The 15,470-nt window shown below is 45.8% G+C and overlaps 1 protein-coding gene across 1 annotated transcript in view; it reads right to left on the bottom strand.

Moving 5' to 3' along the window:
* Window positions 1-2,028: 2,028 nt before the first annotated feature.
* Window positions 2,029-15,470, bottom strand: part of IGFBP5 (insulin like growth factor binding protein 5) — a 40,444-nt gene continuing 27,002 nt past the window's right edge. Inside the window, exons 2-4 of the mRNA XM_082238702.1 lie at window positions 8,820-9,049; window positions 8,196-8,315; window positions 2,029-7,405 (exon numbers count right to left, since the gene is read on the bottom strand). Coding sequence (XP_082094828.1) covers window positions 7,274-7,405; window positions 8,196-8,315; window positions 8,820-9,049 — 482 coding nt within the window. The 3' untranslated portion in view covers window positions 2,029-7,273. The remainder of the gene's footprint in view (window positions 7,406-8,195; window positions 8,316-8,819; window positions 9,050-15,470) is intronic.

Here is a 15,470-nt window from a genome sequence, read left to right as displayed (position 1 = left end):
ATATCCACAGAGCTACTGTATGTATGTAAAGCTATTAAAAGCTACCGTAAAATGTGTAGTGAATAATTCTGCGTAATGATTAAAAACCAGGTAGGATACTTGGAATCATGTGTGTATTGTTAACTGTGCTACTGAGGGCAATAACTGCATTGTAGAAGAGCTGTCCCAGTGGTGTTGTGGGAGGGGCTGAGAGTGGATGGAGTTGGAAGTTGGGAGTGCTGCAAGCCCCCCTCTCCTCCCTGGGCATTATCTGGGATGCTCATACCAGGAAGGTGGCCTGGGACTGCAGTGACCTGTCAACTGCTGAAGTTATAGATGCTCTGTTGAAAGACAGGAAAAAAAAAAAAAAAGAGAGAGAGAGAGAGAGAGAGAGAGAGAGAGAGATATGAAGTGGAGAAATAGTGCAATATGCTCTTGTACTAGTGGTTTCAAAATAAAACTGTCCTCTGCAACAGTGACAAGGAATATCTCAGCTTGAAAGGAGGTCTTTGCTCCCCTGGATATTGTCGTTCGTAGGCTATGATGACATCCACACCGTATATTTAAACCATGTCTAAAGCCTGTGGTTTCCTCCCCACCCCCCAAGAGAGTTGAGTGCTAGGAATTGCAGCTCTGAGAGCAAGAAACTCTCATTCCCAGGATTGCAGGAAGCCATGTGATTCAAACATAGGATATGCATGTGACCTGCATCAGCTGCAGTGGGACCTTCTAAGATTTTAAAGATCTCTATATGCTCCTGAATCCCACTCACAAAGGTCGAAAGTGAAAGCTGCTTTGGAGATGAAAGGTATCTCACCAATTGCCTCCAAAACATTCTCCACACTTTCCCTGTGCACAGTCTCTGAGATCAATGTCTCTGAAGGGGACTCCCCCACTGCGTTGTCTTTTAAATCTTTTTTCTCATCACCTCCCACCCTGATTCACTACTCTGGATGGAAAGCTCTTTCTTAAATGAAGTAAACTGGGCGAGCCTTTTCTCCTTGGTCAACAATGGAGACAGTATCCTCCTCTTGAGGTGGCATAACTTTCATCTCCTACCAATGGCAGCTGGAGTCTTTATGGGAGATCATGGGTAACTGAAGAGGAAAAGCGATTCAGGCACAGAGTCGCCAGCCAAAGGGAAGGAGGGAAATCTGTGCATTCAATGGCAAATATGCCATCTTTAAAGCTTATAACATAATGGAATTGAGCACGCGTCAAAAAACATGGCGGGTTGTGTGAGTCACTCACCAGTAGCTTATGGTTGGGGGAGATTATTGAGAATGGCTTGCCAGAAGTTGGCACTGTAACCAATGTAACACAAAAGGCTAATAGAAATGAAGGACTAGTAGGAGGGGTAAAGAACAAAGACTTATTCTAATAGCAGGTGCTATTAGAGTAATGATGGGACGCGGGTGGTGCTGCGGGCTAAAGCCTCAGCGCCTAGGGCTTGCCGATCGAAAGGTCGGCGGTTCGAATCCCCGCGGCGGGGTGCGCTCCCGCTGCTCGGTCCCAGCGCCTGCCCACCTAGCAGTTCGAAAGCACCCCCGGGTGCAAGTAGATAAATAGGTACCGCTTACCAGCGGGAAGGTAAACGGCGTTCCATGTGCGGCTCTGGCTCGCCAGAGCAGCTTTGTCACGCTGGCCACGTGACCCGGAAGTGTCTGCGGACAGCGCTGGCCCCCGGCCAATAGATGTGAGATGGGCGCACAAACCCCAGAGTCTGTCAAGACTGGCCCATTTGGGCAGGGGTACCTTTACCTTTACCTTTTATTAGAGTAATGAGATTCAGGACTTTTCTTCTAAATCCGGCATCAGTTCTAACAGGTTTTGTTTCCCCATAGTCTTTTATGCCTTGGCATCTACAGGTTGGAAAGGGGTTCCTCTGCCTTTGACAGTTATAGGATCGTGAAGGTTTGTTGTTAGGTATGAATGAATGAATATGATGAATAAAGTAGCCCAAGTTCTCAGTCCTATTTCTAGCCATGTTCTACAGACTTTGGTCTTCCCAAATGTTGTCACCAGCCTGTTTGCAAACACAATTTCCCCTCTGCTCTTAGGAGGTGATCATGCAAAGGTGATCATACAAACTCTGCAAAGGTCATGTCAGTGGTTAGCTCGAGGTCTCTTGAGGGCACATAAAAATGTCAACCCACTTTTAAGGTCCAGGGTGGCAAGTTTAGCACTTTTGATGGGAGCATGGCTCTTGGGGAGCTCTCCCTTTGATGGAAGTGACACTCAGGTTTGGGAAGATTCCCTAGTCTGCTCTGCAGGGCCTGTCAGGAAAAGGGGTTGTGTTATTTTTAAAAACCCTTCCTCCCGGAGAACACTGTGAACTTTTTGTGACAGTATTCACTAGTGCAGAGTACTGACACCTTTTTTGGGGGGGCTGCCCATGGACTTTTATCTATGTATGGGTACTAGCACCTCATTTTTTTTAACCAAAAAGAAAAGCACTGGCTTTGTAGGATTGAGACTGGGGCAGCTGTTTCCCTGCCTTTCAGCTGAGATTTTGAGTGCTGCTTTAAGAAATCCATGGTTGATCTTCTAATGGTGAAAGTCTACATCAGCTTTGGGTTCTCCATACTTAAGCAGCAAGGATGAAAGATGTGCTCTCTCCTGGAAAATCAGCTGTGGCCAATGCACTTGGAATGGTTTCTGCTACTGCAGTAGCCAGCAAAGTTTGCAACCAGGTAATGGAACTGTCCTCAAAGGCATCCTTTGAGCTTATGAGAAAATCCTTTTACAATATGAGTTGGCAGTTAGGTGGGAATATTATGTACTCCAAACCCCCTCACCTGCTTGCAATATCTGTACTCAGTGACTGTGTGTGTGTGTCCAAGAGAAGTGGGAGATGAAGTGGCTATCTCCATGCCCTGTTTACGGAGTAAGAAGGGATCTTATTTTCTATATAGGGAAAGGTTTTCAAGTTTCAGGAAATAATAAAAAAATACATATCAAGAAGGAAGGAAGGAAGGAAGGAAGGAAGGAAGGAAGGAAGGAAGGATGGATAAAAGATGGTTTTGGTTGAAACCAGTCCAGGAGTGCCAAGAGACTGACTCTACCAATTGGGGAGAGAAAAGGATTTTAGCAACATTCTTTCATCTTATGCAACTAAGGCTGCAATCCTTTACCCATTTACCTGGGAATAGGTCCCTCTGATCTCAATGAGACTTCTTCCTGAGTAGACATGTTACGGATTGCCCTGTAAAGATATATATTTACACCACACACTTACACTGATTTAGGAATCACTCCCTCCTTTCAGGGAACCTTAGGGACTGTAGAAAAGAACAGTCCTTAGGCTTCTTTGGCAAAAGCCATGACAATTAAATTGGTACAAAATCAGCATAACTTTGTAGTGTAAATTTCCCATAATTTCTTATGTGCCCAGCACATCTCCTGCCCCTTTATATGCTATGTAGATTATATGTGCACTCTGCTCAACTGTCCTTTCCTCCTTGTAAATCTTCTTTTGACAATAGAGATTTGTTTTTAAATCCAAAGGGATTAAGTTCATCAGCCTCTTCGCAGCCCATAGTCATTCTACCATGGACCTTTCCCATGTATTCTTTAGACCTAGAGAAAGTGCACCATACGTGCCCTGGAGCAAGCAAAATGGGTTCAGTTCTCACTTTTGGAAGATGACAGAATTCCCTCTTGCCTTTGTTCATACTGAACCTCATTTTTTCCAAAGAGATAAGAAGCCAATGCTGAGCTTTGCTGTAGCATAGATATCACCAGGTTTCATAGGACCACTTTGTCCCTCTCTGTAATGGCTAGAATGGAGAAGTCTCCTGTATGAATTACCCCTGGAAATGTCGGGACCAGATTAAAGCCTTATATAATCTGTTGCAATGACAGGGACCATGCAGCCCTCCAGTTGCTGCTGGCCTCCAGTTCCCATTAGCTTCAGCCAGCCTGGCCAACAGTCAGAGATGACTGGAGTTGTAGTCCAGCAACATCTGGATAGCCCCAGGTTCCCCATTTCTGATCTACTGGCTTGGCCATTATGGTAGTTCGTTCTCAATATACACTTTATTTTTGGTGCTACCTTAATTCTCCCCCTTTTGGAATACTGGCCATAATCACAAGTGTGAACACCTAAGGGACCAATGCCCACCACTGGGGCTGTCCACACAATCTTCTATGGGGAAGGACAGATGCGGTCAGGACTTTTCGTTTACCAACCAATTCCCAATACAAGTGATTTATCAGCCCAAAGAAATGAACCACGTTGAAAGCCTGAGAAGAAATGCTTAAACAATTTCTGTCCTTCTACTTCGTAGAAGACATCAGGGAAAGCACATGGGTGTCTTTCATGGAGATCAGGATTATGGCCATGGCGGGGGGGGGGAGCATCTCAGGTCACCTATAGCAAAGCAACAAGGGCACTGCCCCTCCTTTCCATCATTACCACAGATTTGCTCCCTTACCCAGTTCACACACTTGTTGACACAGAAGCACAATTATACCACCTTGGTAAGTACAGAATTTCTGAAAGGGACCATGATTCTCCTTCTGTCCTACAAGCTCTCTTGACTGACATAGATGATCTTGTTGCCAGGGAACTGGGAAAGAGCTACCTAACTAGGGGTATATTGTTCAGGTTGCATTGTCAGCAGAGCATCCAAGGACTTATCCAGTTTAGGAAAGAGGCACAGCCAAATAATCCAACCCAAATGCAGGTAGTAAACAACAAGGCATTTCTACCTTTCCACATGCTAAATCAGGGTTGTGGGGAAAATGGGACCCATTGTGATAACAAATGTTCCAGTCAAAGCACAGTTCGGCCTTCTGTTACACAGGAGCTTGTGGTAGGTTTAGCTTTGATTCGGAGGAGAAAGGGTAAAAGTCTCACCACTGCTGCCAAAGCCCAGGGGAGGGGATAACTGGAATATCTAGCAGTCATTTACACTTTCCAGAAAATCTGGATCAAAGATGGAGCTGAAATGATGGAGTGGGCTTTGTTTGCAATGTTGAATTTTGGGGCAGGAATTCCACCCAGATGATTAGACTTTTTACCTTGGAAGGATGTGTGTGTGTGATTCCATCTCCATATTTCCTTGTCTCTGCACAAAAGAATGGGTGTTTGCACACAGAAATGTAGAGAAATCTCCCCACCCTGCTCTCTTCTATAGAAGACAAATCAAATCTCCATAGAGCCAGTCTGTGGATTCCCTGATCCAGATTTTCTTGGCCAGTTCTCACATCTCTGGGAAGACCCCAATGGTTTGTTGGCTTTCATCTTTTTTCTGGAGCTGATCTGAACACTGCTGGGAGTGAAGGGGGTGATAGAAGAAAAACCCACCACAGTCACTTTCATGCTGTAGCCATTCTGCCAGGACGATTCCTCATTTCCCTTTCTTCTGTGCTTAGTAGTGCATGTAGCATGTTATGGGTGTCCTCCTGGTTCTCCTACCAGCAGCGCTCTTTTCTGATGCTCAGCAGGCAGTGTGGCCTTTCTCATCTGCCTGCAAGCAAAAACCCCGGTCCTCTCTCTGTCTCTCTCCATGCTTCTGATTAGCATGTTGTCCAGAAATGCTTGCAGCCCACCACACCAATGTCCTCGACTCCTTTGTGTCCTCCTCCAGGAAATCACCATAGGTTCCATTTCTTTTGTACCCTCAAGTGGATTGCATGTTTCTGAATGGCTACTATTTTGGTGATTTTCCCCTAATGCTAGTGACTTTGGATGGATAATCCTTTCTCTCTCTCCCCCTTGTCATTTTCTTGCATTCTCATTCACCATCCTGAGTATAGGAAAGATCCTTGTCATGGCAATGTCCATGGAGACATACTGAGGAGCTTAAAAAATGTTAAACAATATATATTTTTTAAAATGGCTTTAGTGGCATGCCCAAGCTTGGATGTGAAAGTTGTCAAATTATTGTATTCTGCAGGGTTTTTTGTTTTTGTTTGCATAGCTTCTTCTTTCCTGGCGGAGACTGACAGCAGCACAACAGGCAGAAATTAAGCAGGTGCAGCTTTTTTCCAGCACAAAAGATGTACTTATGGGGACAAATTAATATGTACTGAATTTCTGCCCGCCATGCAGCAATTTCAGAGTCTCTTTCAGGAAAAAAAGGTCTCAACCTACTCTCAGTCACTTCGTAGACATTGAAAGATGGCAAAATAGTTTCCTTATCTGTGGAGTAGATTTACAAATCTAGTGTGCATGATTTTATGAATCATGTTTTAACTCCTTCGTATTGTCCTTGCTCAGGGCAATGACTGCTCAGCATTGTGTGGATATCCACAGGTCGGTTTACATAACTGACAACAAGAAAAATATGCTTTAAGTGCCTGCAGGATACCTGACATGCTATTGCTTCAGCTTGGGTCATGATCCTGCAAATACACAAACCTGAATGCCTTTGACTTACACAAGAAACTGCATAGAGGTTTGTGGGGCTTCTTACATGATTGGAGGTCAAAGGACTCTTCTTGGAAGAAAGGGGACTTGTTCAACAAAGAGTAAACATGTGCACCACAGCTGTATTTACACAGGAGAGGGATGGACATCTCACATAATCAGGTCAAACCTCTTACTTAACTGCCCAGGGAAACAGTCCCAGCAGGACCTGAAGAATTTTGATTTTTAACCAATGGTTTCACTTCACCCTGCTGTAGGTTCTGATGTTCTCTGATCCATTTGATTTTTATTTGAAAATAAAATAAGGGAGAGAGAGCAAATAAAACCTTAGCCCTGGGGGAAGGAGTAGAGAACTGACAACATTGAAAAAAGAACCTTGACAGAATATATATATTATGTGTGTGTGGATTGAAATAGTGAGTGGCCTGCTTGTCCTAGGATTCTGCTGGTTAAACTAAGTACTTCCCAAAATCTTAAGGTTTCAAACCCACCATAGTAAAAAAGGGGGGAGGGGAAGAAAACAAAAACAAAATTCAAGTGCTTCTGAGAGCTTCCTACATTGGTGCTGTCTGGGTGGCTGGATGACAATACTTTCAAGCTTGGCGGCCTACAGAGTTATCTTAGAGCCATGTCCCAAGGGAGGTGGTGGCTGCCTTGTCATCTTCATCTTCTGCCTCCTTCCTTCCTTCCTTCTCTATTTATCCATTTATTTGGCTTCAAAGTGTTGCCTTTTCTTCTTTAGTCTCTGCCGTTGCCATTGAGAGAAGTTGATGATAATAACCGTAGATTCCGAGGTCCTCAGTTTCTTAAAATGAGATGAAAGGAATCAGTCTCCTGGGCACGTCGTGAGGTGTGGGTGGGTAATGGGTGGGTGGGTGGGGGAAAGGGCTCTGGCAGGGAGAGGCAAAGAAGGATAATTCACTCAGTGTTGCCACTGTCAAAGTTGTGACACTGGAGGTCTCCAGCTACGTAATCCGTTCCCGGCAGCTTCAGTCCGTACTTATCCACGCACCAACACAGTCCACGTTTTCGGCCCCGAGATGGCTTGCACTGGAGAGAGGGGGACGAAAAGGGTGGAGAGTGAGTGGAGGGCGTCTGGGATGGTCACGCCTCCCCTGAGAGGAAGACATCCCCTGCCCACCTTGGAGGAAGTTAACCTTGGAATTAACCAGCTGGCCTGCTGGTTAAGGCCTTAACTAGACTAGAACCCCAAATAAGCACAGTTTGCTTCTGGGTAAAGGAGTGGGAGAGGTGGAAACCAGCCTAGGCTGCTCCTTTAACTGCAGCTTAATCTGAAGAAATAAACTTTTTCCAGCATGGAGATGATGAGCATCATCACTTTCAAATTTTGGTGGATCAAGATGTAGGTTAAGACAATTAAATGTGGGCAATTGTCCTGGGTCTGCTGTAGGGTTGCTTGGGTTCCTAACTACACATGATGCTAATGGTGTCACTTGCAATCATATTTTTTTTTATTCATTTAATCACCTTCTGCGCCACATAATGCTTGGCTCATACAGAGCATAAATTCATCCTTGGTTCAGACCAGTGTTCTTCAACTTTGGATCCTCAGACGTTGTTGGACTACAACTCCCATCATTCAAAGCTCACAACACCACCTCCTGCCACCCCTAATGGGTAGGTGAGCTTTGAATGATGGGAGTTGTTGCCCAACAACACCTTGAGGGCCCAAGGTTGAGGAACACCAGTCTAGATTTTGTGGTGAAATAACTGTTAGGAGACTGGGTCAACTGACTCGAAGCTGTTTGATGGGGAAGAGCCCCTGCTGTCTGTACCCCTGGACCACAAAGCAGAGCTTGACTCCAAGCAGAGCTTCTACCTGTTTCCTCTTGTAGAAGCCTTTCCTGTCACAGTTGGGAAGGTGGACGGCACGGGGGATCATGCGCTGGCTTGATTTGAGCTCCTGCAGCGATGCCTCCATCTGTCTACGGCAAGGGCCCTGAAAGAAGAGGAGAGAAAGCAATCAGGTGCTGAGGAGGATGAAGCACTGAACTCCCAAGATAAGGTCAGATTAAGCAGAATTCATTAAGATTAGTAGTGTTTTCTGCATGCTTATCTCAGTGAGGATGTGCAGATTGAGCCAAGAGGCAAGCACATGGGCAGTGGTAATAGTGGTGAGTTAATGGGCACACACACAGAGCATCTTAGCCTGGCAAAACCTGGAACTGGCACTGCTTGGAGGAAACCAGCTTCACTATGTGGTGGGCGGCTGAGCACATGAAGGTGGGTGGGGGGAAGAGTCACTATGCAGAGTGGGCTTTAAACTAGCAGCTAGAATTGTGCCCGCCAGCTCCATGTTTTCCACTTATCAATATCCCTCTCTAACCATCAGCATGGCAGTTATGGTGGGAACATAGATGGTAGGAAGAGGGGAGGAGACAAGACATGGAGCGAGAGAATGAAGGGCAAGAGCACATGTGATACAGGGAAGGACCACACTTACCAGTTCAAACTCTGGCCTCAGCTCAGGGGCAGCAACGCGAGGGTGTGCCGTGTTTTCTGCCCCACCAACGAACTTGGATGAAGTCAGCTTCTTCCTGCGATCCTTCCTCAGGGCCTCTACCTTGGACTCAGGGAGGCGCACGTGTCCCTTGTTCCTGTGCGGTTTGGAAGGGTAGGTCTCCTCTGCCATTTCTGAGGTGGTTGGGTCCTCATGCTCTCGGGATTCTCTTTCTGAATGGGAGAAAGCAAGAAAAAGAGTTGCTTCTTGGACTTTCATCCGTTTCCTTGAGCCACAGCGTCCTTCTTTGCTCATTGCTTTCGTAACAGCAGTCTCAAGATCCATAAAATGCACCATCTGTATTTGTGGAACACATGAAGCCCACATTCTGAGAAACCTCACATATTGTCAGGGACTGGACAGAAGGGGAATGGTGGGAAGCGCCTCCTCAGCCTGGCCCTTCTACAGAAGAGGAGGACAGTATAGATTTACAACGGTAGTTTGTGGGAGGTCATAGCTCAGAGGCAGATGAGGTGAAAAGCTGGTAAATAATGGGAGAGGAGCAGGAAGAGGAAGAAGCATCAGGGGAGAGACAGTTGACAGACTCAGTGTCTTTAGAAAACATTCCAGATCCCTCTTCTCCCAGAACCCGGCGGGCATTGAAAGGAGAAGAGTTTTCATGGGCTAGCTGGTAGAATCCACTTTGGCAGGTGCATGAAATGTTATCTTTAGTTGGAGCATGTGGGTGAAAAGTGGAGAAATATGTGAAGAGTGGGATCATATGGCAATGAGATGCAAAAAGGGAGGAAAAATGAGGGGGGGGGAAATAAGGATGATATGTTTCTGGATAATATGTTTTGTTTTAATTTTGAATAAAAAAGTTATTTTTAAAAAAGGAAACTGTTTAAATGATATTATAACAGCCCAACCTGCTATAATCCAAGGTTGCTGAACACAGTGTTGCTTTTCTAGGGTGACTAAACTACAGCGCATTGTACCACAATCCTGTTGCCAGAATAGGAATCAGACAGCAGAAGACAGGATAATCTGGGTTCCCAGGGTTATTTTTTTGGAGGTGGAGTGTGCTAAATTTGATAAATACCCAACTCTTGCTACTGCCACAGTTATTAGTGGAAAGGTTATATTAAATGCCAAACTGAATGCATCCAAACGAAGAACTCTCCAGCTGTTGCATGGCAGGAATATAGCCTACTGTACCAAGAGAAGAGCCACACCTATTATTCCACCCCCTTGCCTCTGGCCCTGCCCACCCCTAGCATGTGCTGCCCACCACTCAGATGGTTGCCAGTGCAGGAATATGGCCCCCAGGTTGAAAAAGTTCCCTACACACTCAGGCTTGTTCACAAGAAGAGTTTCCCTGGCATATGCCCTGGGAGAAGCAAGCATCATTTGCTTTTCAGTGGGCAGCAACAATGCTCTGCTTCTGGATCTTAATGTGGAAGAGTGAGGCCCTCATTAAAGAAAAGCATGTGGTGCTCCATACAAGGTCAAAAGAGACATTACAAGGTATAGTCCCCTGAGTGAAGAGATGGAGCAGATTTGTTGCCTGGCAAGGACTCTCCAAGGGGTGGGTTGGAATCCTCTCAGTAACAGCGGATCTTCTCAGCTCTCAGCAGTAAACACTCTGGCAGACTGTGTGAGGGGCCAAAACATAGCCAGGGGCAGCAAGTGTCCTGTTGTTCGCATGCAGCAGACTATACTGAAATCTGTCACTAAGCCTGATGGCGGTCAAATGTCTTGACATTTGTAGTCTCCTCCTCACATGCAGACATACATTAAGCAGCTGAGTGGGAGGGGGAAATCTCCCCCTCTCCTTTCCAATCAAGCAGTTTGCTAGCATTTCAAATATATCTGAATTTCACCAGAATTTTGAAATATATGTACAGGGGTCAAGTGCAAATTCCCACTTTTGTGTGTGTGTGTGTGTGGGGGGGGGGTTTGAGACATCCCCTTAAGTTTTTATTTTTTTAAAAAAATATTTGTACACCTTCAAACGTCAGTGTTCAAACATGCTAATATTTTCTTGTCTTGGTGGCCCCATTTTGGCTGCAATCTTATTTGCACACCCCACTCAAGTTTGCTATTAAAGGAGCAATGGTCAAGAGTCACCAGTGCTATCAAGAAACATTGAAGGTGATGGTGGCCAATCTGATGTCTCACAAAGTTTACAAGCAGGCAAAATGCTGGTCCCCATCCCCTATTAATCCTCAGTGTCTGATCACAAAAGGTGATGAATGTTACTTTTCAGGGTATCTTGGGCCTGGGTAGCAGCCACTCATTTATCCTCCATTTATTTATTTAATCCTTGCAGACATCAATTTATGCATGTGGCCTTTTCCACCTTCTTGTGGCAGTGCATTCCCCAGAGAAAATCCACCCTGCCTCCTAAACTCTGTGTGTGTTCAAACTCTCTGATCCTAGCCAATATGATCTTATTAACAGATGGTCGCTTTTAGAGCTCCAGCACAGTTATATATAGGAACGACTTGGTGACAGCCTATACTTAGCTCACTTGTGACCTTTAATACAGCCCTTAGAGCAAAAGAAGGCTATTTTTAGCTCCAAATTTCAATAAAGTCCTAACCCCACAGAGACTATGGAATCCTGCACTGCCCATTTCTACCAGGCCACCCAGGGCAGCTGAGAGATTAGGGTGGTCACAGGAAAACGATTAAAAGGAACCACAGAGTGGAAGAGAGGAAAGGCAGAAGCTTGGCTTTGTCTGCACCCAGGATGCACCCAGTCTCCTTAAAGCTTTCAACAACCTCAAATCACCCTGGAATCTGAGCTGTCACAGATGACCCACTTGGTGCTAAGCTTGTGTTGGCAAGCTTGCTGGAGAAAGTAGTCCACTAATTCACCTCTTCCAAGAAGACCCTCTCTCTAGTCTCCATCTATGGGCACTTAATCTAGAACAGATCTCTCTCTCCATATTTAAGAGGCCAATCCTAAAAATCCTTATCTAGATATAGAAGTGAAGTGTCATTGGTTAAAGACAGGGCTTCCTGGAAAGTACTCCACACTTTACCATGCAGTCCTAAACATAAGGACTAGGGAATACAGTGGTACCTCGGGTTACATACGCTTCAGGTTACAGACTCCACTAACACAGAAACAGTGCTTCAGGTTAAGAACTTTGCTTCAGGATGAGAACAGAAATTGTGCTCCGGTGGCGCGGCAGCAGCAGGAGGCCCCATTAGCTAAAGTGGTGCTTCAGGTTAAGAATAGTTTCAGGTTAAGAACAGACCTCTGGAACGAATTAAGTACTTAACCTGAGGTACCACTGTAAGTCCTTGGAGGGGTACCAAGTTGCTATCCTGAGAACACAAATGCACCCTGATAGAGCAGAGGAGGCAGCTGCATGCAAACATCATCACCTGCCCTTTTCCCCACTGCTGTACCGTGAACCCCAGGTCCTGCTTGTGAGATGAGAGGTGACAGGGTTGAGGGTGGTGCAGGCAGCTCTCCCATCTCCTGTTGCATATGGGGACATGGAGGTTCAGCCATGTTCTCCAGCTCGCGATTTGACAGCTTGCAGCTCAGTTGAACCCAATGGGAATGAGCTTTTGAACAATTACCTAGAATTAGGCTATTAATCTTTTTTGTTGCTTCACACCAATCACACCAATTTTTGTTCCTAGCACACCAAATAGAGGTTCTTACTCTTCTGCAAATTTAAGATGTTGCTTTTGGTTGGTAGTGCTGTGTAGAGATGGGCAACCTGTTGGGTGCTGTTGGACTCCCAAGCTCCTATCAGCCTCAGCCAGCAGGGCCGGCAGTCAGAGTTGATGGGAGTGGTGGTCCAACCACACCTGGAGAGCCACACCTCTTGCTTCTTCGCTCACCTATTCAATACAATCCATACCATCTCCTGTATGGACCATGTGCATGCTGCTTCAGTAGACAATACTGCTTTGGTTACATAGAGATGAAGCTCAGGCCAAGACATGTAACATTAGAGGCTTAATACTCAGTGAGGTCGTTTCATCCACTGCTGCATTTTAAGCCACATTTCTACATTGCTGCAGAGAGAGGGATGGGGATGTCTTTACTCAATGCTCATTAACTGTTTTTTTAAAACCCACACCTGCAACTCCCTCCCAAACACCTATTCATGAAGCTGTCATCTGCACACGTGCAATGGCTGCCAAAAATGTGCACACCGCGGCTTAAGAGCAAAGTGAATATTGTGTTCATTTTCAAACCAGATGGAAGCTGGTTTGAAGAAAAATGCATCAAAAAGGATAGATATGGATTGTGGCTAAGGTCATGTGCACATGACTTCAAACACCAGTGGTGGGAGCGAGCTGGAGCCAGAGTAAGTGGGTGGGAATGCTGTTGAAGCATCATGATCCAAAGATCTGTCATCAGGTCTGCAGAAACACTACTCAGGGCAACAGGTGTGCATCCTGCTTTGGTGAAATAGGTACCTTTGCCTGGCTTCCTCCCCACTTCGTCCTATGAAGGATACATATCAAAATCCCCTACCCCTTAACCCAGGGATGGGAGATGTTGCTGGACTACTGCTCCAGCCCTGACTATTGGCCATGCTGACTGGGGCTGATGGGAGTTGGAGGCTAGCAGCTTCTGAAGGGATCAGGGATTTCCTTCGAACCTCTCTTAACGTCACCACTCACTTCAATATCAGCACTAGGCCCGAGATTCTTGTCAGTTCCCATCTCCAGAGGACAAAAGACCAATCAAAAGTACTGGTTCAGTGTATTATTCTGCTTTTCTGCTTAACGTATGGACATGTGTTTTTAAAAAGCCTCAGGTCACATCTGAGGGGGGAAATACTTAAGGCTCCTTGTTGCATGTCTGTACAGTGGTACCTCAGGTTAAGAACTTAATTTGTTCTGGAGGTCCATTCTTAACCTGAAACTGTTCTTAACCTGAGGTACCACTTTAGCTAATGAGGCCTCCTTCTGCCGCCACCGCGTGATTTCTGTTCTCATCGTGAAGCAAAATTCTTAACCCAAGGTACTATTTCTGGGTTAGCGGAGTCTGTAACCTGAAGTGTCTGTAACCTGAAGCGTCTGTAACCCAAGGTACCACTGTAGAGGAAGGGTGGCTGATCTGTGGCTCTCCAGATATTGTTGAACTATGATTCTCGTCAGCCTCAACCAGCATGGCTGATGGTCAGGAATGGTGGGCAACTTTTGGAGGCCCAAAAGTTAGGCTTTTTATTTTGCCATGGGTGTGGCATAGGAATAGTGAACCACAGCTATAAGCACCACCTCCTTTATGCAGAGCTGTGGTGTGTCTATGGTCACATTCCTTCACCAAGTAAGTCCTTTTCTAGTGCCTAGAAGCAATCTCTCCACCTTGGCTGCAATATTACCCATTGCCCCGAAGAGGGCACCAGCAGCGCACGTATCAGCCCGGGAAATAGAATCTGGGCACACAGTTAAGTTATAAATTACAGAAAGTATTTCTTTAAACCTGGAATTTGTCAGCAAGCCAGGGCAGGAAAGTGCTGGCCAGGTTCTAATTCCTTTTGGTAATCAGAGGGGAGATATGAGCAGCCACAGGGGCGGTCAGTGGGTGGGGAGAAGATCAGAAAGGGGGTGCTAGTGTGGTGGGGAGAAGGTTACTAACGCCCTGAACTATATAGCACACTATCTCTCATTCACCCCTCGTGTGTCTTAGATCTTCCTTCACTTTCCCCATGCTCAGGTGGCAAGTCATAGAGTCCAGCATGCAGCCAGGTGACCATAAACATAAGAACACAAGACTGGCCCTGCTGGTGCAGATCAAAAATCCACCTACTCCAGCATCTCATTGCAACAATGGCTAGGCAGATGCTTCTTTCCTCACATCCAAAAACTTGATCTCTGGCTGTGCAAGGAGGAAATTATTTAGCCCAGTGGTTGCCTTGTGAGTGTAGCTACAGTACAACCAGGTGTAGCCAATATGGTGCCTGAGATGTAGTTAGACTGCAGCTCCCTCCAACCCTGGTTACTCACCATGTTGGATGGGGCTGGTGGAAGTGGAGCCCACCAATATCTAGGCAGCACCATTTTAGCTAGCTCTGCAGGAGAAGTCATACCCACAGCAGCTACCAAGAAAGCCATCACTGGGAAAACCCACAGTGGCTTTGGGCTGGTCTTAAAATTCAGAATGAAATGGTAGAAAGCTGGGGCAGAAGAATGCAGTGTATACTGCTCATTACAGGTGGCAAATATATCACCTGCCATGTAAAAACTCCCCACAAGTAGAAAATTATTACATCAAGGACAGCAGTTCTAACTTGCTGTGGTGCTGAGTGTTGATGACTCAGACGTGATCCTTCAGCTGAATTCCATTCCATTCTACCATTCCGATGCCCCTTCACGTCATTCTGCTGCAGGGGTAGACCCAGTCCTTTATCTAGACCCTGCAATATTACAATTGCCTCATCCAGGCTGGATATGGAAGAGATACAAACTCATGGTTTTTCACATAGTAAATGCAATTAGCATACAACAACCTGTTCATTTTAAATCTCCCCATGCAGTGGTGCTAGGGGTGGCCAGATGCAAAAAGAAGGCAGAGCTCCTGCACCTTTACTAGTTGTGCAGAAAAGAGAATTGCAGGAAATTCTATTAAAGATGCAGGAGTTCTGTTCTCTTCTGCATTTCAGCACCCTAAAGA

The sequence above is a fragment of the Podarcis vaucheri genome (genome assembly GCF_965113315.1).
Source record: "Podarcis vaucheri genome assembly, chromosome: 1".
NCBI lineage: Eukaryota > Metazoa > Chordata > Lepidosauria > Squamata > Lacertidae > Podarcis > Podarcis vaucheri.
This window is presented reverse-complemented; position numbering and strand designations above follow the sequence as displayed.